Source organism: Xenopus laevis, chromosome 4L (genome assembly GCF_017654675.1).
Source record: "Xenopus laevis strain J_2021 chromosome 4L, Xenopus_laevis_v10.1, whole genome shotgun sequence".
Taxonomy (NCBI): domain Eukaryota; kingdom Metazoa; phylum Chordata; class Amphibia; order Anura; family Pipidae; genus Xenopus; species Xenopus laevis.
The window spans coordinates 91,345,748-91,372,988 of NC_054377.1; the positions used below are offsets into that span (position 1 = coordinate 91,345,748).

At 40.6% G+C, this 27,241-nt stretch overlaps 1 protein-coding gene across 2 annotated transcripts; it reads left to right on the forward strand.

Annotated features, from left to right (window-relative positions):
* Window positions 1-4,284: 4,284 nt before the first annotated feature.
* On the forward strand, window positions 4,285-17,681 carry rnf11.L (ring finger protein 11 L homeolog). Of its 2 annotated transcripts, none has more exon segments than NM_001086962.1 (3): window positions 4,285-4,634; window positions 14,576-14,745; window positions 15,870-17,681. In NM_001086962.1, coding segments are annotated over 3 exon segments (465 nt in total). In that variant the 5' UTR covers window positions 4,285-4,511; the 3' UTR covers window positions 16,042-17,681.
* The last annotated feature ends 9,560 nt before the right edge of the window (window positions 17,682-27,241 follow it).

Genomic DNA, 27,241 nt, shown 5'->3' on the forward strand with positions numbered 1-27,241 from the left:
TTATCTTAAAAAAGATATTAAAGACTTTATTGCCTTCTTAATGTTTGTCTCCTTGAGAGCCACTCACGCCTTTCTTTGTGGCCATTGTAGCCGTTGCTCATCCCCTTTCTTCATTGCTGATTTACCACCTTTACAGAGTTAACACTGTTATATAAGTGGCAATTGATTGATACAGCGACATTTAACTGAATAGAGAAATGTGGTCTGAGCTTTGTAAATAACAGTAGCAATATAAAGGGGTTCTACTGGTCTTTCCAAATGTTATTTAATTCATCCTATTCATTATTCATTCCAGTGGGCGTTGGACTAAATTTCTTGCTTCTTAATGATAACCAGCAGCTGGAAAGCCAGAAAAGGAAAAACCCTTTCAGGGATTAAATCAATACAAGCAGCCACTGCTGTTCAATAGGATTGAATGATTTGATGGAAAATGAATGAGTGAAGCAGTCAGAGGGTAACTGTAATGTTCTGAGCTTGAGAAAAAACACAGGGGAAAATACTGCTACCCTAGCAGACCAGGGCAATACTGTGTGCTTGTTTAGGGTGGTGCAGGGGATGTCTGGGGCACCAGAACAAAATTATGTTATCACCTAGATTTATTTACTGGGCACATTTGCACCTTGGAAGTAACCCTTGGCAACAATCAGTGATTAGCCATGTTGAGCAGGACACATAAGTGCTCATTTACATCCAAAGATGCAGAAGCAACTTGCACCTTTCCCCCGCAATGAGTTGCATCTAAGGGCATGGAACACATGAGGTTTTACGGCACGGTTTTTAAAAAAGCCGTCCGCCATGTAAATATGCTAACCTAGTGTGCCATTGTCTAAGCTTGAAACTGCTTAGCGTATTTACATGGCGGTCAGTTTTTTTAAAAACTACGCTGTAAAACCGCATGTGTGTCCATACCCTTAAACCACTTTCATTTTAGGTAGTTGATTTCAAATTTGCCCTGTGCACTTCTGTATAGTTGCACTCAGAGTCAATCAGTCTTTCCTGCCTTCCACAAACAAATTCCATCCTTCAGGCAAACCTGTTGATGTGGATCCCACTGAATACCCGGACCACCTAATAAAAGAAGGTGTTGTAAAGATCTTCACTCTTACATGAACTGCTTCCAGCAGCGTTTCTAAAGACACTGCCACAGTTATCTGGACAGACTGGTAAGTCTGACAGCCGTAGTGGGGAGGTCTCTTTGGGTTTGATGAAGGATCTGATCTTGTCATTGAATATGGCCCCATCATAAGCATTGATTTATCAGGGCCAGGTCATGTCAAACAAATGTACTTTATTGTTTGCTGTAATAATTAACTGTAACTGTGAATAGGTCAAGTTATGCATGGCAAAATTATTTTCCTCCTGTCTGTGCTTATATATCATAAAATTGTAAAGTGCTGCTTGCATACATAGGGATGTACAGTACATGTTTTCAGTTAGTTTTAGTCAGAGCTGTGGAGTTTGATTTGTGGAGTGGAAGCAATTTTGGGTATCTGGAGTCAGAGTCGCCAAAAATGTACCGACTCTGAATCCTAATAAATTTAAATACAAGCATGTAAAATAATCAAATCAGATTTAAGAGCTTCTAGGAAGGAGGATATGACAGAAGCAATTAAGTTCCCAAGAATAATACTTTGTTGATTTTGGATTGTATGTAACAGTTTAACTTTGACTTTGGTTTAGAATAACCAAAGGATGCTATTTATATTATTGAGCTTTGGCAGTGATAACAGGTGTTGTATGTTGTATACTTAACATAGAAAATACATTTGTATACTAAAGGAACAGTAAAGCCGAAATATGAAAGCATTTTAAAGTAATTAACATATAATATAATGTTAGCATGCACTGGTAAGGGAAGCGAGATGGCACTCGGAGCGTTTTGGTTTTCCGAAGTTGCCTCACGCCAGGTCGGGTGACTAATCTCCCTGAATCTGAGCGTGTCTCTGGCCTAAAAGTTGTGTTTGCACAGGTTGCATAACAAATTACAGATAAAACACCATTATTGTATTGGACAGAGCTTATCTGTTGTGTGTTATGTAACCTGTCCTTTTTTTCCAGCTTCAAGAGCAGCCCCCATGGCTACACAGCAGTAGTCTTTCTGAAGCAAACACGCTAGTTTTACCAGTGCAAGGAAACAGTACATTATATTTTATTTACTTTGATAACTTCTTGTGCTTTTTGGTGCTACTGTTCCTTTGACGTCGGAACAGTTACCATAAAACTAGGAATCGCGAGTCAAAGGATTTACTGTATAAACTAACTCCACAGCCCTGGTTCCCCAGCTAAAGGATTGCAAACTCTGTACCAAGTCTGTAACCATGCCATGAGAGACCGCAGAATCCAGAGAGAGGCACAGGGTTTTGACCCCTTGGAAATGGCACAGGGATCTGGCCATTACAACTTCCATCAAGTGGTATGTTTTCACGAAAACATAGACTCCCTCATGCCCCTACTGGCCAGCATACATGCACCTACACATCCATATTGGTATCCATACAAATACCCATAATTTCACACATATCCAGACTGAAAGCCATACATGTACAAACACATTCCCACATACTCATACTGGGAGCAATACAAATACAGACACTACACAGATACAAATACCCTTACAGACAGCCCTTTTATCTAACCACACAGACACACATAACCTTAGTGACAGTCACACATGAACCCATACATGCCACCATATATCTGACATACAGAATATACACACACACCACAAGTATTCCAATGTATTTTGGTAAAGCTTCATAGGGTATATTGATCCTGGGAGTAATTCTGATTGACGTTCAGGAGCCAGGAATATTTTTTTCCTCAAGTGAAGCAGATTGGCCCAATCTTTTTCCTTGGGATCAAGCAGCCCTATGTGATAGGGTTACCAGACCCGATGGTAATCAGAGGACACAAATAGAAGGTACATTCTGGGGTGTAACTACAGAGGAAGCAGGAGTGTAGGAATAAATGAGCAATTTTATTTTTCTTAGTAGGCTAGGTCAATGTTTTGGGGCCCTAATTTGAATTTGCTATGGGGCCCCAAAGCATATAGTTACGCCACTGGGTACGTTTATACTGTTTATATATGTGCCCTCTGATCTGAACCTGTGCCATTGATTGAGTTCTGTTGGGACCTTAATTACTGAAAAACAATAAAGCTGTGCCCATCATATATTTACCTCAGAACAGTTGTGTGTATCTTTAGTTATGGTTTGGGGACTGTTGGGTAATGCTCTATCTCAGGAAGTCAGAACAGTGCCAGACAGACACCAGTGCCAGACTCAGTACATACCTCACCCTATTGAGCAGCCGAGTTAGAGCAGAATATCCTGAGGCAGTTGGAAGACAGAGAAAGGACCTGATTTCTAACTCGCCCTCCCCTGAGCCAGAGGGTCCTCGCTCCTGACCCCGTCCTCCAAGAGTGTGCATGGGTTCCCACTGGAACACTGGGGGGATTAGGTGCACAGTCGATTAAAATAGCTGCGAGACCCCACTACCTCTAGCGAATTTAGACTGCGAATGGGCAGCATTCCACCCTTTAAATTTTGCTGCCCTAGGCCTTAGTCTTCGTGGCCTCCACACAAACCAGAGCAGTGGCTTAACTAGTTGCTACTGGTAGGGTTGTCACCTGGCCGGTATTTTACAGGCCTGGCCTTTAAAAATGATGTTTGATCCCAATGTTATTAATAGGGAAAGATAAATATATAGGAAGGCCGGTATTTTTTCCAGAAAAGGTGGCAACCGTAGCTACTAGGCCCCACAGCAAATTAATTTTAGGGCCCCCAACATATCCAGCGCTTGTCATGTTTTACCATTATATTGTATGTTGAAATTGCTCTTTATTTGGGCCTCATGGGGGCCCTATACCACCTTGGCCCCCCTGAAGCCACAGGGTCTGCTTCCTCTGTAGTTACACCCCGGAACCAGAGCCTGGTCACTGAAGACAAAGTCCAAAAACAGGCCAAAGGTCAGGGAAGGCAGTTGGTCAGAGGCCCAAACCAAAGAATTAAAGGAAAAGAGGGCACAGAGGGCAGCCATTTTATTTCAGTGTTCCACATACTTCCTGTACCTGTAAAAATTAGGCACCTACACATTATAAAAATTAACTAAGTTCAGCAGTGCTCATAATAAAGCCACTGTCCCTATCAGACTGCACTCTCTGTTCTCATCACTTCCCGCTTCCGCTGTGGTTTCAGTTGTCACAAGTAGCAGCGTGTTCCCAGTGCGTGGCCCCGCCCATCCAGACACAAACACAGGGGGCGGCAACTCTCGGCTGGCAGTGATGTCACGGTCCGTCTGTGACCGCTGTGTTTAGTGATGGCGGAGGAGGGTTCGTCGATATGCGGAGGGGAGTGAGGGTTAAGCAGCCATTGAGATCGCTTGCACTGTACGCAGTCAGGGTGCAGTGAGCTGGCAAAGTCCTAAAGGCGAGGAGGCCTGCGGGAAGGGCTTTCAAAGTGACCGGTGTTTAGCCCAAGGGGAGGCCTTAGCTAAGAAGCCCCCACAGCAAGATGGGCAATTGCCTTAAGTCCCCGACTTCTGATGATATCTCCCTGTTACATGAGTCGCAGTCTGACCGTGCCAGCTATGGGGAGGGGAACGACGGGGACCACGAGCCTCCGCCCCCCTACCAGGTAAATCTATTCCTGTATATGTATGTGTGTGTTTATATGTATGTGTGTGTTTAGATGTTTATATATGTGTGTGTGTTTATATGTGCACCACAGTCAGCTGGAATTTGCCTACTGCCTGAACTACTGCCTACGAACAAAGTCAGCCGACTCGTTCCAGCTCGCACTAGTCTCAGTGTGTTAGACTCCGAAAGAGAGATCAGTTGCTCGCGTTAAGGCCACACCGGTGAGGGACAAATGCAGGATTGTTCCATTGAAGGGGCGGGGGTGCTCCATTCGCACCTCCACTTTTCTTTGTCCCAATCGTTCACTGTAACCACCTTCTTCTCGCGTTTAATCAAACAAATGCTCGGCTACCCCATGACCCGTGTGTAGTTACCTGCTGGGGGATTCTGGGAATGCAAATATATCCCTTATTCATTTCACAGGACTTTTGTAGTTCCTCATCTGAAATGTAATCATTGGCCTGTTCTGTTCCTTGTGAAATCCACTGATGAGCGAATATAGAAAGTGTTGCCAATGAGGCAAGTGGAGGAGCTGACATCAGGGGCTAGTGCCCCACAAGTTACTAGGGGCTGCAACAATTCTGCTCCTGCTCACTCCTGTTCTAAAAACAGCACAATTGGGAGCTCTGGGCTAGTGTTGTGGACCCCATCCAGTGTGGAAAAGGTAAGCATGGGGAAGGGGACGCGGCAGAGGGGTCAGGATCACCCCTGCTATTGTATGTACTGGAGACCTCAAACTGCATGAGCTACCACCCCTGTATAGTGGGCTAGTGAGAGGTCAATATGGCCACATGTTTAGCCAAACTGTACAAAAGGAGGGGCCCAAATATGCTGTCTCATCGACATCTACTTCTATATCTGGCTTCTGCTACAGTTCAATTGCTTTCACATGTTAATTGCATTCAAGAGAGAAAAGGAAAAGTCTTATTGGTTGTTAAGACTGCAGTTACTGCACCTGGGCAAGCGTAGGGCTTTTTTTTTTTTTAAGATTCTAATTCCCACTTGTGATAGAACACACAAACATTAATAGGAGCTGGGGAGAAATGGTAGCAAGCCTTCACGGGCAAAATGCGCGTCAGGCGTTTACTCCACTGCGAGTTTCAGCAGTATGCAATAGAATTGGTGGGGGTGATAGTACGTCGGGGGTGGGCGGAATGGTGGTAAAAAAGTTTTCTTGTTGAATATAGGCAACGCCAGACAGACCCATGATATCCTCATCTCGGTAATACAAACTTATCTCATGGGCAACCACTCATTTCCAGTATTTGGTGTTGCAATAGAACTCGTGAAAGGGAATAGGCCATTTACTTTTAGGTGCCTCTGAGAGGACAGAGTAGCAGTTAACCTTTTATGTGCACACCTTATTGGATTAAATGTCTGTAGTGATGTACTAAGGGGAACGTTATTAATTATTGGTCTATCCTCCTCTTCTGATCCCCATGAACTTGAAACAATCAACTAGTGGGCATACAGGTCAATGTAAGATCTAGGTGGGACCAGTATATTAATTTATTATATATGCTTCTATCCCCACAACCTTGATAGCAGATTGCTATACATCCTTGTTTTTAAAATTATCAATTCCCTCTCTATATTAAAGGAGCCATTAAATGGTATGTTTTAATTCAGCACTTTACAAATGAATTATCAATTATTCATTAATTCTGAAAAGACTCAATACCGACACTTGATTTTGGTTTTCACATAATGAATGTATTTATGAATTGAAGTGACTATGAATTAACCACATACATATCATGTTATGATTTCTTGCTTATACTATGTTCCAGCTATATACAATTAACTTCACACTTAGCATAATATAGATTGTGTGACACTATTAACTCTTCTTAGCAGTTTCTTTCTTTTCTGTACTCATCAATTCTCTATTGTCAAGTTGTCAGCATGTCTATATTTTAATTAATGGACTTCTAATCAATGGTGGCACAGTGTTAAAAGGTGCGGAAAACAAACATTTCCATAAAAAAAAATATTTTGTATCAACAGCCAGCTGTCCTCAGCCTGCATCCTCCAAACCCCACAATTCCCTGCACATGTGATTTCAATAAGGAAAGGAACATCACAGTGTAATGCATTGTGGGTTATGTAGTTCCTACATGCGGTCTGTAAGCTGTGGAGAAGTTGTTACAATTTGTAACATCAGTGTTTAAGTCCCTCCTTCCCTGACAGGATTTCAAATGGTGCAGAAAGAGAACGGTTAAACAGATGGATTTCAGCATAGAAAATTGCATTTATTCATACTTTTTGAAGAAACAGGTAATTGTGATGGGTGTTTTAGGGGTTTCTGTGTTACATGGGCTTCTCTATCAAATTTTGGTTTGGAAGCCAGAGTTCCCCTTTAATATCAAGTCCTCCCTTTTAGGATGGATGGTGCAGTTGATAACAGGAGATTGAAGTTTCACATTTTTGTAAGATAATCTGCTAAGAAGAGCAAATGTCTCATTCACTTCAGTGGGAATAGTTCTGTAGTGTTTTGCCATTGATCTAGAACAAGATTTGTTACAAAATAGTTGCGTTATATCTTTTATTAGCAATGATCTGTTTATACAAATGCTTCCGAATAACGTTATTGGTAAAAATTACCTCTTCAGACATGGTTATGTTTATACTAACAAACGAGTGTTTTGTTTCTCTTGCATTTATATCATAAACACTGCTTCAAGTCAGCCGAATCTGATCTTTTCCCCCTTCTCCATTGATTAAATTATGTGCAGGGCCTAGATCTACCTGTCTCACAAGATATTCCATCCTTCTCAATAAAATATAGATCGGGGAAGCCACCATTTTGGCCACATTTGCAAGACAGTAGTACACTCACACATTCAAAAATGGCAAAACCAAAATGTTTTTTCAACTAGGCTAGTTTTAGATAGGCTTTCTTAATTTCTCAGGGGACCCAGATTAATGCACAAGTCAACTTAGACTGTCAACTAAACTGTTTAAAGGAGAATGAAAGTCAAATTAATAATGGCTAGAATTGCAGTAATTTATATATTAAACTCACTGTACCACCCTAGAAATTTGGTTGGACTTACACATTCAGGCAGGTGTTGAGTCTGGAATTCACCAAATGTTGACTAGGCTGCTGGACTGCCAGATGTAAAGCATAATTCATAACTGCAGAGAACACATTCCACTTCTTCACAGTCCACGGCATAGACAAACTCAACGGTGAACTTAAAAAGGGTGGTCTAAACTATTGCTTTAATTCTGATCCGATTGTTGGGCCGATATCACCCATCTCAATTTCCCCAAACGAGTGGATCTCTGTGTATGGCCACCTTAAATGTGTGAAACAAAATCCAGCAAAATACTCCATCTATTTGTCCAATAATGGTAAGATAGCAGACACCACACATTTGCATCTTTCCATTATATATGCAGTTGTAGCTCGAAATGAAGTTTCTCCCGTTTCTAAAAAGCTGCAGGGGCATTTAGTTAGAATAATAAAGTAATTTCTATAGTGGTGTCTCACTTTGAAGGCAGTGACATACTTGCATACAAAGTTCTGTGCTTGATCAGCACTTTCTTTTTTTATTTCACTTGTTCAGAGGCAAAGACATATTATGTTTGTACTTGAAGGTGCTTGGCACACTCTGCGTTCTCTCCGCCAATGTCAAACACTGAAGCAGCTGCTCCACATCTATATCTGTGTGAATTTATAGCACTGGTATCTGCCTAGCGGTGTGCACGTGAAGCAGAAATCTACTCTGGGAAATTCCAAAAATTGCAATGATGTCATCAGAACTAAAGGTGGCCATACACACAGAGATCCACTTGTTTGGTGATGTTGCTAAACGAGCGGATCTCGATCAGGGAAGCCCGTCGGAGGGCCCCACAAACGGGCCAATAAGCTGCCGACTGTCGGCAGCTTTTCGCAGCCCATGTATGGCTACCTTAAGATTGATTAGAAAAATCACACAAAACACCCTATGAGATAAGCACAAGTCCCTCTACTCATATGCATCTAAAATAGTACAATATAGTACAGATACTCTAAATTGATTTTACTTTTCTCTGATGCCCTTTCTCTTTACCTACATTATTATGTACAATGCATTACTGCTCACTAGAGCCATGTTACTATGTGCTGTAGTAACCTCACGTTGCGATTAATAATGACTGTACCCCCTTTGGCCCCAAATGAAATATTCACCAGCCAGCTAGCCAGTAGGAACAAATATGTGCTACATGGAGTGGGTCATGGTTATTTAACGTGATAAGCTTGAGAACCACGGTTATAAAGAATCATTAAGTCTACTATCCCAGGTTTTAGTCGGTAGCCACCTGAAGGCACATACCTACTAGCATTTGTGGTGCAACAGTTTCTCGCTGCAGTATTTGTATGCAGAAGTCGGGCAAGGGGGTAGGCCTATACATAAGAGAGCCCAAACCTTTTTAACCCACGAGCCACAAATGTAAAAAGAGTTGGGGAGCAACACAAGCATGAAAAAAGTCCCGGCGGTGCCAAATGAGAGTTGTTTTTGGCTATTTGTTAGCCCCTATGTAGACTGACAGCCTACAGTAGACTCTGTTTGGCAGTTCACCTGGTTTTATGCAACTAAAACTTGCCTCAAAGCCTGGAATTCAAAAATAAGCACTTGCTTTGAGACCACTGGGAGCAACACCCAAGGGGTTGGTGAGTGACACGTTGCTCAAGAGCCACTTGTTGGGGATCTCTGTTATACATATACTATAATACATGATGTTTGTCTGGTATTAAAGTATATAAACAAGTCTGCTTGCAGTAAGTTTAAGTAAGCAGTAAGTTTATGTGGTATGCATAAGCTAATGATGTCACAAGAATTGTATTCTTGTTTTGTCAACAATGAACACACTCATCCTGTTTTTATATTGATGGTTGATGGCAGCCAAATCCAGACTTAACAGCTGTAAGGCTGCTTTGGGTGTTACCTAGAGAGCAGTCTCAGAAGGACTTTTATGTTGGAAAAAAACCTTTTTCGAAGCCCCACCCTATAAGTTTAAAATACTTTTCAGCTAGAATTTAAAGCTCCCAGTATTCTTCACACCTTGGCCTCTGACGGTTTGTAGCTGAAGATTTTGATGCTATTTTTGTATTGTCTGTGGCATAACAGCTCATGTGCTGGTAGTAGATGGCTTCATGGTGAGGGGAAGAGTTCTGGACACTTGTAATGGGGGTTAATTGATTAAACTAACAGTAACATCAAACAATACGTGTTTTAAATTAATTCATATATAAGGCAGTGTTGCCCTGCACTAGTAAAACTGCTACTATTGTTTATATAAATCCGCTGCTGTGTAGCAATGGGGGCAGCTATTCAAAGGAAGAAAAGTTTTAGTTACACAGCAAATAAGCTCTGTAGAACATATTATCTGTTATCCACTATTTAACCTGTGCCATATAGCCTTTTTTCAATTTCCGCCATTGCTACACAACAGCTTGTTTATATGAACTACAGTAGTGTTTCTGAAGCAAACACCAGTTTCACCAGTGCAGGGCAACAGTACATTATATTTTCATTATTTTAAAACTTTAATTTTTTGGTGTTACTGTCCCTATAAGTATGAAGGTTTAGGTGGAATTTATGGGGGCTGCAGGTCCAATACTGGAGGGGATATTAGACTGTACAGGTGTGTGGTTGGTTATTTGTAGCTGTAGAAAGTAGGCACACAGGGTGAGTAAGTCGGGTGATTAGAGTAAATGTGTGGTAGGAAAGTGCGTTGGCCCAAAGGGAAAACCAGACTGACTGAGTTTACAGTTCAAATGATTATAAGCAAGTATAGGAACCCATTTTTGCAATAGCTTTCACTATTAAAACATGTAGTTTATACTTCTCTGCATGAAAAATAATGTAAACAGCAATTACTATTTCATGAATGTTTTGCAAAATATACTTTCTGCCTGCATATAGGCAGAATATTTGGTAGACTGGAAAAGAGGTCAGATCAGCACTGGTTCTATCCTTCTCTGTTAATCCTGCGGATAAAGATTATAGAAAGATTACAAAACTGTTTTCCGGTGGGGGGTTTGGGGTTGTAGTATACACATCTGGATCAATTGCTATTTAAAAGGCAAAGAGGGAGAGAATCTACGCATTCTCTGTAAACTTTAATAAAAATAAATGTAACAAAAACTGTAGAGAAGCAGTAAGGATTTGTGTTTTTAAAGAACAATCTTAAATATAGCCCACCGCATTCCTGTCAGCTGCCTCTGGCCACACTGCCCACACATGCCCCACAATTGCTGTTTATCACTTTGCATATGGCACACAGTGCATGTTCTTCACATTCAGAATCCCTGAACCTGGCCTTGCACTCTGTCTCTTACTTGAATTGAAACCTCCTGACACTCTCTCTGCCATCTGAAAAATGCAGGTGGTGAATACTCAAGTGCCCTGTGCTTTAGGGGATAATATTAATAAATGGTCTACCAGTCAGCAGGTCATATTTACTGGTCAGCTTGTTTCTATGGGTTCCTAGATGTGGGCAAATGTAAGGTATAATGTAATTACGTTCTACCAACAGCACTATGATTCGGAACTAAGGGTAAAGACACTCAGAGCTGCTAACGGTAGCCGTAACAACTAGCAGCTACTAGTAGCTCCATGTGTCTTTACCCATAGCAAAGCCAATTATCACTTGTCTATTTTGTAAGTAGCTGCACTCTTAGGGTGGTGACAGACAAATCTTCTCTACTGCGGGCGTCTAATCTCCCCAAATGCCTTCCCGCCGGCAAGAATACGAATCGACGGCGGGATGGCATACATATTTTTTCGGAATTCCGAAGTCACTCTAAGTTTCCTCGTTAGGCAACTTTGGAAAACGAAGTGCTGCATATGCCATCCTGCCGGTGATACGTGTTCTTGCCGGCGTGAAGGTATTTGGGTAGATTAGTCACCCGGAGTAGAGAAGATTTGTCGCTGGGCGACTAATCTCCCTGTCTGCCATCACCCTTAGAGTGATTCCACACGATAATGGAGCGCTCAATCCTTGTGCGTAATCCCTTGGGATCAGCTGCTCAGCAGCAATTAACCCCACCTGCCACGGGTCAGGGAATTAACATGCAAAATCCAGCAACTGCAGCACACTTTTATGGACGATTTCCACTTGATAAGACGCAATGCACAAAATACAGGCGTCACGTCGGATGCAACAAAAATAAGGTAAGTAATAGCATTGGTGTTGCAACGTTGATCCAACGCGACACGACTGTCGGATGCGGATGCTGCACGCTACGTCTGCATCAACACTGCGCGCTATGTCACGTCGGATCAACACTGCAACTTTAACCGACATTTCCATACTTACCTTATTTCTGTTGCATTCTGTTGCGCCTGGTTTTTGCGCAGTGCATCGGATCGTGGGGAAATCGTCTGTGAAGTCCTACCCTTAATGTAGTGATTCTTCAGCAATGTGAATTTATTGGCTCATTTTATCAACAAGTCTACTAGCCATGGGGACAGCCATACAGACTGGAAAAAAGGGGAAATGGCACAGGATACACAGTAGATAACATATAAGCTCTGTAGTATACAATGGTGTTTTTACAAAGTTTATCTGTTATGAAACCTGTGCCATTAGCTGTATTTCAGTTTGAATGGCTGCCCCATGGCTACACAGCAGCTTGTTTATATAAAATATAATAATGTTTCTGAAGAAAACACACAACTTTTACCAGTTTTACCAACAGTACATTGTATTACTTCGATACATTTTTATTTTTTTGTTGTCACTGTTCCTTTAACGAAAACATTTGTGTTAAATTAAGACTGTCTTTCAGTTTTTTCTATGAACTTTGAAAGGCTGTTTTCCGTTATGGACTCCAGTGCTTGAGAGCTGTAAGGGATAAAAACGCCAAATCCTCTTTTGCTGCACGTGTTTCAGCATTCTGGTGATCTGATGGGATGAGACCGCAGCAACTGGCATCCCCTTAGGAGACAGCTGGCCACGTAGGAATCTCTCCCGTCTGGCACATATACATTCCTCGCTTAATGGTGTTTGGCAGAGCTATTACTGTCCATTGCAAGCCTAGCACAAGAAATATTCTGTTTATTTAGTGCCGGCTTACGTCACCCTGACAGTTGCGTGCATTTGCCACATACACACAAAGGTTAATGCAGTGAAGAATATGGCACTTAGACAAGTCAATCAATTGAAAGAACACTGCAATTTGTCACCTTTTTGACATACCATCCTAGTCACCTGCATCTTAAAGGAATACTGTTATGAATGTAATGTTTGTAATAAGGGTGTATAGCCAGCCATCTCAGTATGAGTGATCCTGCGCTTGCAGAAACCGCATGTATAGCATCATTCAGCTGCTGCCTCAGCCATTCCATTCTGACAATCCTGCAGGGGTGCAACATTAGCCAGCCAATTTATAGACATTTCTATGCAAACGCCTTACTGCTGTCACTTTCCCTTCTGCCTCCGCCATCTTGTTTTTTTTTTTTTGTTGCTTAAACAATGCCAGGTTTAACCAGCCTTTATACATTACATTTTTGGCTAACTATATTAGAAACATTTTTATTTTGCACAGTGTATCTATTTACCCAGTTTTTATTTTTACACTGAACAATTCCTTTAAAAGGGAAGTTTTGCAAGAACAAGTTTCTCTGTATGACAATGAAGCAACATCGCCAAATGAGCGATTCTCTCCCCAATAGGCTTTGAGGTGGGCGATAGGCTGATCCGATTGTGGGCCCTAGCGCCCAACCATCAAATCACAATAAGAAGAATATCGGTGGTCAGATCAAGTGCCGCATCAATGAACTGATCCTTGATCCAATAGGGGTTTTAAACCCACCAATCAACATTTTCAGGGAAGCCCATCGGAGGGTCCCACACACTGCCCAATAAGTTGCTGACTTAATCTGTTGGCAGCTTATATCTGTCCGACTTCATTTTATTTAAGAAATGGTACACAATTTTTAATTCTTCCTATTTCAAAATGTTCTAATTTCCATGGGATGGAGCTTGCACTTTCAGCTGCCCCTTTAATTCAAGAGGTTGAGGGGAACACAGGAAACTAAGAAAATGGTTTGCCTGGTATACAATTAGTTATATTAAAAAAAAAAAAAATCTATTTGACTTTTTGTAGTATGGGTTACTGAAGGATTTGCTGAAGGAGTGCAATTAACTGATATGTTGAAAACGGCATGTTTATCCATGGAAGTATTTCATCAATGTGCATTAGATTGTAAGCTCTTTTGAGAGTACCTCTTCTATTGGTTGCATAGTAACCGAGTTGGAGGTAAAAAAAAAATACATACACACATACACACATACACACATACACACATACACACATACACACATACACACATACACACATACACACATACACACATACACACATACACACATACACACATACACACATACACACATACACACATACACACATACACACATACACACATACACACATACACACATACACACATACACTAAACCAAAGGACTCGGACTGCTTTCTTATTCCACTGTGACCTGCATCTCACATATCAGCTCTTCAGGTCTATATTCTTACTGGTTTTTTTCCTACAAAATTCTCAGTCTAAATGATAAGATATTAACTAATTCTGGCTACATTGTAACTACATACAATACAACTGCCAGATCTTATTTTGTTAGTTTTGTTATGCACACAATTGGATGCGAGAGAGAATGTCTTTTATGGTTGCGGCGTAGCCTTCCCATGTTGGGGCGTAGCCTTCCCATGTCGCTTAACTTCTGATCTGATGTTGCCCCATCGATTTTATTATCACTGGCCCCAATGATCATAGAACTAGAGTTAAATGCATAGATAAAATTCCCCTTTTCCAGCTTTCTGTGCATCATACTTTTCATGCATTTATTTTGAAAGGAATTATAATTTCTGAAGGCAATATCTTTCTCTTTATAACCCTGTGATTTTTCTTTTTTCTTTTTCAAGGAACAAGCACCAATCCCAGTGTATCACCCAACCCCAAGCCAGACCCGCCTAGCAACACAGCTTACTGAAGAGGAACAGATAAGAATAGCACAAAGGATAGGACTTATTCAGCACCTGCCTAAAGGAGTTTATGATCCTGGAAGAGATGGATCTGAGAAAAAGATTAGAGAGTGAGTCCTGTAAAGCCCAGTAACACCAGCAAATGAAGTACCTTAAAAAATATTTCCATACTGTACTTGCTCTAAGCTTCTAAAAGGCAGCCTATCCAGGGAGTGTAATAGTTTTGTTCAAAACCCCTGTTTTTCTGTCTAGTTCTGCCTTTGTTTCAGATCCCCTACATCCTCAGAAACTGATTATTTGATACACACTAATAAGCACAGAATTAGCCTGTCAGCGCACACTCAGTGGATTTCAACAAGCCTATGTTAGCATTTCTGCACCCAAATCTGCTCAGTGTGTGTGTTTTGAAAACAACCGACGTGCAATTAGCCTTATGCTACAAGCTCAGAAATTCACACAGACTGACTAAAGTCAGTAACTATTAATTGCTTGCTATGCCAAGTAATTGCCCTTTTTATGCCACCACCATTGCTGCGCCAGAATTTGGAGTTTGATAGTCTATTGGAGACTAGCTGTTCGGATCAAGCATATTCTTACATTGTTTAAATACTATCAGTATTTATACAGGCCTCCCCCCTAAGGGCTAGTCCACATGAGGAGATTCAGGGAGATTTTGTCGCCTGGCGACAAATCACCTCGTCTTTTGAGCAACTATCTCCCCGAACTGCCTCAGCATTTTTCCCCATAGGTTGCAATGAAAAGTTGCCTGCGCTAATGCACACGCGGCGATGCGTTTTCAATAGTCACCCAAAGTTGCCTCAGTGAGGCAACTTCCCTAAAGTGAGAAGGTGTATAGCACAATTAAGCTGTTACTAAATGGTAATTTACATGTATTTATGTAGGCATTCATGTTACTTGTATTCACGTAATACGAGATTAGAAGTTACCATGGGGTCATGAACTGATATTTATGTATAATCTCTGTAAAGCGCTTCACAAATGTGTTGTGCTATGTCGACAACAGAAATAATAATAAATAAGACATTAGGCTGCAAGCTTCGTGCCTTATACATGACCTGCACTTTATATCCTTAAATTTAAAAGTAGTAGTACATTGGTTTTTTTTCAAAGAAACACATCCCTTTCTAAGGGGTTTTTGTTTATTGCGCCCCTATATACAGATTTACATACATTTGATTTGCAACATATAGTAATGTATATTCTTTCATTTCAGATGTGTAATCTGTATGATGGACTTTGTATATGGTGATCCGATCCGATTTCTACCCTGCATGCATATTTACCATATGGACTGTATAGACGACTGGCTGATGAGATCATTTACTTGCCCTTCCTGCATGGAACCCGTGGATGCAGCATTGCTCTCATCCTATGAGACGAATTAAACCCTGGCACACAGAACAAAGACCATTACGTCTACGGGAATTCTCTCTTCCTTGGTCTCCTGAGCCCAAAGATCCAAAGGATAAGATTTAGAAAAATGCACAAAGATCTTTAAAATTTCTTATCAACTGGCAGTTAAAAACAAACTGTGTGTTATGTTGGAAGTACACCTAGGGACTACTGTGTGGAAAGCTAATACCACAGCTTACTGGATATATGAAAATGCACTTGAAATTCGCGTCTAACCCTTACACGTGTCACCCTTGAAGTCATGGCTTTGAGAGTACTTCTTGTTCTGCTTTAAAAGTGTATTTGTGTATAAGGGCTGGTGAGGATGTCCATCTCTGGGGAGTAAACACTACAATCTTTGCTGTGGATCTTCTCTCTAATGGACTTGGATCCTGAAGTCAAAGTCTGTATGCCTGGAATTCCAGTATGTGGCAGCATATAGCTATCAGTAAGAATATTCAGGGCAGAGTTGCTGCAAGAAGCACAGAACTGCAGTTCAATCCAAATTATCCAGTCACTGGAGAAATGTTAAACGTGATGACATTTTAACAAACTCCTGCCTACTCCTGGTGTTTCCCAGAAGCACATTTGTTTTGGATCAAGACACAGGGAAGCCCATTGATAAAAGTCAGAATTTATCTCATTATTTTCTGAAAAATACTCCGACCAAATCCGCACGAGTCTTTATTTCCCCCCATTTTTCCAAAAATTTTCTGTGCAGGAAAAAAACAGAAAACCAAAACAAAATTTCGGATTATTGCACGAATCACAGCGCAGATCAAGATATCCATTTTTCTCCCATTGACTTATATGCAACCTCGGCAGGTCTGAGATGCTGGATTTACAGATTCTGACTTTTTTGATCCTTGGGGTATAATAAATCCCGAAAAATTTGTGGTCCCCCCCCCCCACTAAAAATTCGGATTTTATAGTAAAAAAAAAAAAAAGTTTTTTCGGGTTTTTGGCATTCGGAGTTTAATAAATAGCCCCTTGATGTCAGAGGAGTGTGGCTATTTCTAATTTCTGAAAAGAATTTGCTTTTCACATGTTAGAAAACTGGCACACTAATAGTCTCACCACCCCTTGTTGGCAGAGGTGCCTGAAGCACGCGAAGGACTGGCCCAGCAAACAAGGGAGAATAATTTGCACCTTTTTATTATTATTATTATTGTTATTAATAATTATTGTAATTCCTTCCATTTGAAATGGAATCCACGGCCTTGTGGCTCAGTAAATTGGAACATTGTTGTTTCTAGGCAGTCTCCGTATGCAAACGCCTTTTATGTATGAAGTATATTCAGATGGATATATGTGCGTGCAAAGAGAATCAAGCAGCGTTTAACCGCCAACCATTAACAAAATGTCAGCTGATATGGAAAACCCTGTATTCAAATTGAGAAGACCTAGATTATGCCTATATCTCTGTGTTTTAACTCCCTGCAGTTAGATCTACCCATAGCACATTGAACTGAATGCATGTCTGGCTTATGAGTGGTTAATCACCCTTTTTATGTTTATCACTACAGTATGTGTTTCTTTTGATTTTATTGTTTTTCCTGTATCAAGTCTTTCTTTCGATGGTTCTGCTAGTTCAGCACCAGATTAAAACTATGTATCCCTGAGATATAAAAAAGGTATGACTTTGCTGTCCTTATATTTGCAGACTGGTAGCCAAGAAACTTCAGAAGTGAAATAAGTGCACAGCACACTACCTCTCCATCAGTGGACCGTACTTAATAAACACTTTAAAAAGGTGTGTATGTTCAGCTCTCACTCTTAGTACAGCCACACTCACACGTCTCTGACTCCGCCTCTGCATCACTCTCCTCCTGAAAGCTATGTAAGTGCAGCAAGAATAAGGGTGGCCATACACTGCAAGAGTTATGCCCAGCAACAGCAGGGCAATATTGAGTTAATCCGATCGTTTGGCCGTGGCTGATGCGGTCCTCGATCGCAAAGAAAATGAAACCTGCCTGATGGATATCTACAGATATTGATTGGGGAGACCCTGCACGGACAGATAAGTTGCTGAATTGGTCTAAAGGGCAGATATGGGCAGTTTTAATTTGCCCGTGTATGGCCACCCATGCCCAAACCCTGTAGATCTTGTAGTTCAAGGTTAACTTCCCCATGAAAACAATATTATTTTAAAGATAGATTCTAAGCAGCTTTTCAAGTGGTCTTTATACAGTGTGTATTTTTTTTAATTTTTTAACATAGCTTATTGACCCTGTGTCCAGCCTGCAACTGAAAATGCCCTCTTGGTGTTGCAGTCACTATGCAAGTAGCAAGTAGCAATGAAAAGTTTGGATTGAAGGGGTTGTTCACCTTCAAATACATTTTTAATATCATGTAGAGAGAGAGACAATTTGCAATTGGTTTTCATTTTTTACAGCAGTCTAGTTGCTAGAGTCCAAATTAACCTAGAAACCATGCATTGATTTGAACAAGAGACTGGAATATGAATAGGAGAGGCCTGAATAAAAAGTGGCAATAATAATAAATTTGTAGTCTTACAGAGCATTTGTTTTTATTTTAGATGGGGTCAGTGACCCCTATTGTGAATGCTGGAAGCAGTCAGAAGAAAAAAAGACAAATAATTAAAACAAATGTACAAAATAAATAATGAGGACCAATTGAAAAATAGCTTAGAATTAGCCACTCTATATCATACTAAAAGTTGAACCACCCCTGTAAATGTGAGTCTTTCTTTTTATTATTTATTTTTTTCTAAATCCATCCCATCTTCTAGGGTAATGTTTTGCCAACTGTTTGCAAGGGTGTGGTTGGTAGCTGTACAACAAAATGTGAATCATTAAAACAATACATAAAACATGTGCAAAAGTCCAATTGGCAAGTAACCCATAGTATGTCTCTAAATGTTGTTCTCCTACTCCAGGCCAAAACAAGCAAGAATTTGAACCAACTACACCTGCTTCAGCCATTTTTACTAACCTTTGTGTGCCCCTAGCCCCCTAGCATTTAAATACAGGGAAAGTAGAGTAGAAATGCATAGCTTCTATTTTCTTTTTATTTATAAAGCCAGAGGCACCAAAGAGTTATGTTAGTCACACCTGGGAAAATGTTTCCCTTTAAGGAATTAACTCAAATATGAGGTCTCATCTGGCAAATGGACTTTCAAGTTCAAATAAGTAAAAGGTCAGAATTGAATCCATTGCTGATCACTTTAGAACTGCTGACTTCAGTGGTTAATATGCAGCTCTGAACTAATCTGCAGCATGCTGAGGTTTGATGTTTCCATTTTAATGTGTTCAGTGAAAGACAATATGATAAATAGTTGGCATATCCTTTATCTCACTACTATTGAGTAATTCAGAATCATTTTTAGTTGGTTGGTTGGTTTCCCATGATAAATGTTTAATCGAATCAATTTATTCGGAAAGCTTTTGCGTCCAATCACACACACATCTTATTGTTTGCCTGAATGTTTTTTTAGCCAGTGTAGGACTCCCAACTGTGGCCTTCCAGTCTGCCTGTCACCATGTTCATTCAATAAATGCCACTCTTCACCCTGCATGCCATGGGCCCAAAGAATATTAAAGGAACAGTTCAGTGTGAAAATAAAAACTGCGTAAATACATAGGCTTTACAAAATAAAAAAAATTCTAATATAGTTAGTTAGCCAAAAATGTAATGTATAAAGGCTGGAGTGACTGGATGTCTAACATAATAGCCAGAACACTACTTCCTGCTTTGCAGCTCTCTAACTCTGAGTTAGTCAGTGACTTGAAGGGGGGCCACATGGTACATTTCTGTTCAGTGAGTTTGTAATTGATCCTCAGCATTCAGCTCAGATTCAAAAGCAACAGTTATGACCCATGTGGCCCCTCCTCAAGTCACTGATTGGTAACTGCCTGGTAACCAATCAGTGGAAACCAAGAGAGCTGCAAAGCAGGAAGTAGTGTTCTGGCTATTATGTTATACATCCAGTCACTCCAGGCTTTATACATTACATTTTTGGCTAACTATATTAGAAACATATTTATTTTGCACAGCCTATTGACCCAGTTTTTATTTTTACACTGAACAATTCCTTTAAGCTGCAGGAAGATCCCATCTGTTTTATGTTACCTAGGCTGCCAGATCATTCTCTTTCATTGATGAAACATGTTATTTGTCTCCTTACAGACACTTGAGCCAATAAACAGGGCTTGTATGATTAACTGTGTGCTGACATTACTCATACATAACAAGGCCCTTCATTCCAGTATTTGCTGCCTGTGTCTCTGGAAGAAGTTATTTAATATAGAGGGTACTTAAAGGGCACCCATCATAGCAAAATTTTTCATCCCACAGTAGGTTTGGATGGCCATGTTTGTTCACCTGCTTGCACATAAGTCTCCTGACTCACTCATGTGTGACTCTAGATTGGAGGAGGTGCTGACCAATGTGATGTCACTTCCATGCACATAATAATAGTGCTTGCTGGGAGTAAAAAGACACAGATCTATCCATTCATTGGCTGATGTAACCTAGCACATATGTGTGCCCATGGTTTTGTGTTGAGCAAATACAAAGGGGGGTTGTGGGAGCTCTACCTACTGCTAAGTAAAAATGTATATAAGTATAAGGGAAGTGCTGCCGACTAGGCCAAATTGGTCAGTGCACATTCCCTGGACCCCTGTCTAAGTGCATGTGCTCACAAAGAAGGGTTTTTTAGTTACAAAGTTATGATCATAAAGTTGATAAGCCACCATAGCACATCAAGGGTAAACCCCACACGGTGGTCCCTAACTTGTTTACCTCTGGTCATAGTATAAAGGATCTTGTGCCTCTCTGCATAGAAGCATTAAAGGAAAACTCTACCCCCAAACAATGTAGGTCTCTATAAAAAGATATTGCATAAAACAGCTCATGTGTAAAATCCTGCTTCATGTAAAAAAACATTTTCATAATATACTTTTCTAGTAGTATGTGCCAGTGGGTAATCATAAATAGAAAATTGCCATTTTAAAAAAATAAGGGCCACCCCCTGGGATCGTAGGATTCATATGTAACCATACATGTTAGGTCACATGAGCCAATTAACAGACAGAGTTGTGTCTTTTGCTGCCACACTTCTTCCTGTTACAGTTAGATTTGTAGTATTTCTGGTCAGGTGATCTCTGAGACAGCACACAGACCATCACAAAATGGTGGTTCAAGGCAAGAGATGTAAAAGGGCAAGATTTACTTAAATATATATATTCCAGTTTGGTAAGATTCTTTAATATGCCACTTAATATGATAAGAACTATCTGTTAAAGTTTTCTTTTAATTGAAGTAAAAGTCTGCTGAACCTTGGTTTCAGTCTGAAGGTGATCGGTACCCAGAATCCAGAACCAATGCTCGGCTCCCTGGTCTCGGCTCTTGCTTCTGCCTTTAACAGCCGCCTTTCACCTCGGGAGGAGCCCTCGGCTAATTGGATGCCACCAGGTCTTATTAAGAGAGGAGCCAAGCTAAGCGTTCTGGACGAGCAGAGGGGCATGATCGTTAGCAAAGTCTTTGGGCAGAAAGTCACAGTTCAAGGAACAGACAAAAGCGTAGTCAAATCAGGCCGGGTCAGTGCGGGCAGAATACAAGCAAAGTCGCACAGGCAAGGGTCAAAACCAAAAAAGTTTTTAATAAATTGCCGAAAATAATTTGCAAAACCTAAAAACCTTTGAGTTGCACGTAAAGAAAGAGGCTGAGCCCAATCCAATATGGCCTTAGCCTTCCCAGGATCCATCTCTAATCCCTTGCCAGAAATGTTAAACCCCAAAAATTGGACAGATGAAACTTTTCAAGTTTTGCGAACAGATTATTCTTTCTTAACCTAAGCAACACCTCCCGAACATGTTGCTGATGGTCACCTAGGGTAGAAGAAAAAATTAGAATATCGTCAAGATATACCACTACGTACAATCCAAGTAAGTCCCGGAAAATGTCATTGACAAATTCTTGAAACACTGCGGGAGCATTACATAGGCCAAATGGCATGAACAAATATTCGTAGTGGCCATCTCTGGTATTAAAGGCTGTTTTCCATTCATCCCCTTCCCTGATACAAATGAGGTTATATGCATCCCTAAGATCAAGTTCAGTATAGATGGTAGCATTTCTGACCTGATCAAATAACTCAGAAATCAGCAGAAGAGGATAGCGGTTCTTGATAGTGATTTTATTAAGGCCTCTATAGTCAAGACCTCCATCCTTCTTGCCCACGAAAAAGAACCCAGCACCTGCAGGGGAAGTCGAGGGCATAATGAAAGATTTTCCTTTCAAGGAACCTTTCAAGATTTTCTTGGATATAATCTTTCATTGCCTGGGCTTCGAGCAAAGAAAGAGGATAAGTTCTCCCTCTGGGGGGAGTAGACCCAGGAATGAGGTCAATTGGGCAGTCATAACGCCTATGTGGGGGTAGTGTTTCAGCGGCTTTCTTAGAGAACACATCGGAGAATTCTGCATAAGCTGCGGGTAAACCCTCTAGGGATGTGACTGCCACCATTTCAGGAACATTTAGACAAGAACCTTTACATCTTAGACCCCACTGAAGAATTTTCCCAGTCTATATGGGAGTTGTGTACCTGTAACCATGGTAACCCGAAGATTAGAGGAGAAGATGAAGAACCCTTGGTAACATGGAAGGATAACTCCTCAGAATGCAAATTGTTTGTGCACATGGACAATGCCACAGATTTTTATTTGGTTACCAAACCTGACCCCAAAGGGCTTTTGTCAATAGCCAAGATTCTCATGGGAGGAATAAGGGGTGTTAGAGGAATTTTATACCTTACTGTGAAGGCAGCATCCAAAAAATTCCCCGCCGCCCCAGAATCCAGATTAGTTGATCCCCTGGCGTAATTTACGAATCGCGGTATCGGCTGAAGAAGCAAGATCCGGGTCATTGTAAAGTATTGCCATACTATAGAAGAAGGTTTCAAAGGAAAAACAGGCAGGGTCAGAGGGGGGGTAACCTTAACACCCATATTTGTGGGTCGCCCTGAAGTAAGGTCATGACAAATCTTACTTTCTCTTCCCCAGTAGCAAAAGAATGGGGGAAGAAACTAAGATATAATTTACATGCCTCCTGGAAGACAAAAAATGTAGTCCTACCCCCACTACACTAGTTTGTCGGGGAAGGAGATTTTTGGCTCATGAGGTTTATTTTTGCTACATAACGCTTTTAAGAAAGCGTGATTGCCCAAACCAACGCCCATTTTTAAAAAAAAGTGTAATATAAAAATAGTGAAGGCAAAGTAAAATGATATGTATAAGTGCACACTTGGAGAGTTTATATATATATATATATGTATGTGTAAATGTGTTAGTACAAGTATAAGTAGGTAAGAATATAAGTGTGAGCTAAAATAAGTAACAGACAAGTTAGATAAGTGTAGTGATAGGTGTAGTAAAAGTAAATGGGTGCCAAAAGTGTTACTCGGTGCAGTTAAAAACATAGGGCCACCATTAGTTAATCGGGGTAGGTATGGGGGTGCTAGAACCACATAAAGCTTAGCCACAGCTTCAGGCTACATATCAAATACAAAGGGGGTTGTTGTGAGCTCTACCTAATGCTAAGTAAAAATGTCTTAAAGTATAAGGAAAGTGCTAGCGACTAGGCCAAATTGGTCACAGTGCTTGCTGGGAGTAAAAAGACGCAGATCTGTCCATTCATTGTGTAACCTAGCACAAATGTGTGTGCCCATGTTTTTGTGTTGAACAGGCAGCTATTATAAGTCAGAAGAATGGATCTCGGTATTTATAAACTTCACTGTTTCATTTTGACAATCCATATCACACAAATCAGTTTGTGTAAACCTTTTAAACTTGAGCTGCTGCTTATGTGATGTGTTTTTATATAGTTTCCCTTTAACTAGTTTCCCACTAGCTCATGGGGCTGATCCTGGTCTGTTCCATTGCGCCACATCTCAGCCGTGCATCATGTCCAGGTTGCAGAGGGATAATCTTGTACATCCACCAGTTTAAAACCAAATCCAAATAACATCAGTATTGTCCAGAGCTGATTCCTAGTAAATTCAGTGTTCCTCTGCATTAGAGATTAGAGCAGCAGCTGCGTCTTTGCTTCCCTGACCCATGGAACTTCAGTTTTTGCTCTCACAACGATCCCTCATCTCTACACAAGCCCAGAATAGACTTTGCCACTAGCAAGTACAAGACATGTTGCTGTTCTAGAGCTGCTCCACGACGCTGTGAGTCCAGTAAATATGGTACGATTTCTCTATCCCAATTCTATCATACACTGCATCACTGCTTAATCAATGGCTAAAAAGAGTAACAAGGTTTCTGCCAACATGATGTTTCTTCATTTTAATGCTGTTAATATTGGGAAAAATTACAAAAATCAGACTGTTCTGACAAATGTGTGTGTTCCAAAGATTGTAGTCCAAATGTATAAAAGTGACCCACATATTGGGAGTACCAGTTTCATACACATTTACCTGAACAAAAAAGCAGTGCAAACACTGGCACCCAAAAGGCATTGTTAAAGGTAATTTCCAGCCAACAGAACCTTTTCATTAGCACAATGAAAGTAAATGTGATTCTAAGCATTTTCTATTATACACTCGGTAGAACTGCCGAAATGTAAGTGCAGTGGAAAGCAGTTTCTATTTGTCTTTGTCCACATCCCTACTCTCCTTTCCCTGACTTACTCCTTTCGGGGGTTAACCGCGCCAATCACTTCCAGGTTTAAATGAGCGGAGTGGGTGATGTCACAGCGCATGCAGGCGAAATTAGAATTTTTAAAGGCACAGGCGTCTTTCAGTAATTGCCCAATGTAAAGTTTCTTTTGGTTCCTGGGTGCATTCTGTTACTGTTTCTAGTCCTGATATTCTGTGCTTGACCCTTGCCTGTCCCTGACTGCCTTCTAGCTGCCTGGTTTGATCTCTGCCTGATTTTGGCTACTCTTCTAAATCCGTTTGATACTGCTTTGTTCTTTCTGTGTGTGACCTTGGCCTGTGACCCTCTGACCTTACTCCTTATATCCGCCTTGAGACCTTGTTGCCCGTGTGGTTTGACCCGGCCTGTTCCTAGAATCCGCTAACTGCTCAATCCACAATAAGACCTGGCGGCATCTGAGTAGCGGAGGGCTCTACCCGAAGCCAAAATCGACTGCTAAAAGCAGAAGAGCAGGATGTGACCTGAATCCTCGAGTTAGTGCTGGGTTTTTGGGAACCGATTGTCACAGCCATGTTCTGATTAACCGGTCTGAGCGATACAAATATCAAAAGTGCCCTCCACTGAAGTGCAGTACAGATATTAACATAACGTTTATTGCTAGACTCTGCCTCAAGCTATAAAACAATGCTAGAAACGTGCGCTGTTGCTCTTATAATCGTTATTAAAGTTTAACGGCAGATGCGGATCCAACTTCACAAAGGAGCAACATAGGTTCTGCATAAAATAACCATCCTTATTAAATATATGTTAAAGGCATACATAGGTTTGGCTTTACTGTACTGTTTTATTATCACAGAGAAAAAAATTATTTTTAAATATTTGTATAAAATGCTGTCTGGGAGACAACCTTTCCGTAATTCTGAGCTTTCTGGATAACGGGTTTCTGGATAACAAATCCTATAACTTTACATTTTAGCTGTAGGGGTCAGTTTTTCGTAGGAGCACGTCTCATGCTGTTGGATGGCAAGATCAGATAAAATCTGACCCACCAAATCTGATCAAAATCTCCCTGTACTTCCTAATGAGTTCCTGCCAGTTCTGCTATTGAGTAGATGTATATGCACAGTCTGAGGTTACTGGAAAGCCTTTTAAGGGAATATATATATTACTTTTTTACATTAGCTGCACCATCAATGTTTGAGAACAAGGGCCCAGCTACTGCAGATGTAAGCAGGGTAATTTGTGTTTTCTAATGCAGATCATTTGGCAAGTAGGAATGAGGGCTCGTAGCTTATTGTAACTTCTAATAGGTATCAGTTGGGAAAATGAACACATAACATCTGTCCTGCTTCTGATCATTTATTCACAAGTCCACCTCCTGATGCTGTGAAACCCTTGGGTTCTATGTTTCCCACAGCTTTGTCAATAGGCGCACCAGACTTGGCCAATACAATTCATACACTTAACACTAATCCCACCCCTCTCTGTTAGTCACAATTGCATCCCATTTGTTAAAAAAACCCATGTTTAGATTCAGGTTCATTTGGACACAGGTGAGAGTCTGACAGCATCTGTTGCAATTCTGGGGAAAAAAAGCTGCACATGGGTAAAAACGTTGTGATTTGCTGCCAAAGATTGCACTTTGCACACTGTGTCTGTCAATACCCCTTTATTTCTTTCTCTTGCTTTGCCAATCATTCCCATGTAGATGCTTCCTAAGGAGGAAATTTATAATTCCTTTTTTTCTTCTGGTAGCAGCCTGACTGTAAACAATAAGAAGCAGGGAATAAGGTAAAGGCTGCCTTAGTGGCAACACCAATAATAGCAATATATATATATATATATTTATTTATGCAACTTTCAAAACAAGTGGCAATTACTCACAGGCATCAGGGCCACATTATATACTTAAAGGGATACTTTCATGGGAGAACTTGTTTTTCAAAACGCCTAAGTTAATAGTGCTGCTCCAGCAGAATTCCAGCAAACAGATTTTTTAGTTTTAATATTAAAATCTGACATGGGGCTAGACATATTGTCAGTTTCCCAGCTGCCCCCAGTGATGTGACTTGTGCTCTGAAAAACTCGGATCTTTGCATAGATATAAGAACAACACTCAATAGTAAAATCCAGGTCCCACTGAGACACATTCAGTTACATTGAGAAGGAGAAACAATAGGCTGCCAAAAAGCAGTTCCATCCTAAAGTGCTGGCTCTTTCTGAAAGCACGTGACCAGGCAAAATGACCCGAAATGGCTGCCTACACACCAATATTACAACTAAAAAATACACTTATTGGTTCAGGAATTACATTTTATATTGTAGAGTGAATTATTTCTAGTGTAATTTAGAAATAAAAACTACACCATTAAATTCATGACAGAATCCCTTTAAAAAAAATATCGATAACATGTTTTACCTGGTGGCACTAAATTTAAAAAAATACTGACACTTTTCTCATTCTTCCTTACAAATGTTACAATATTCCTTGAAAGGATTTTTTTTCAGCTGTCGGTTTTGCTCCCTGTAGATAACCCATTATACTATATAATTAATTATATTTATTTCATT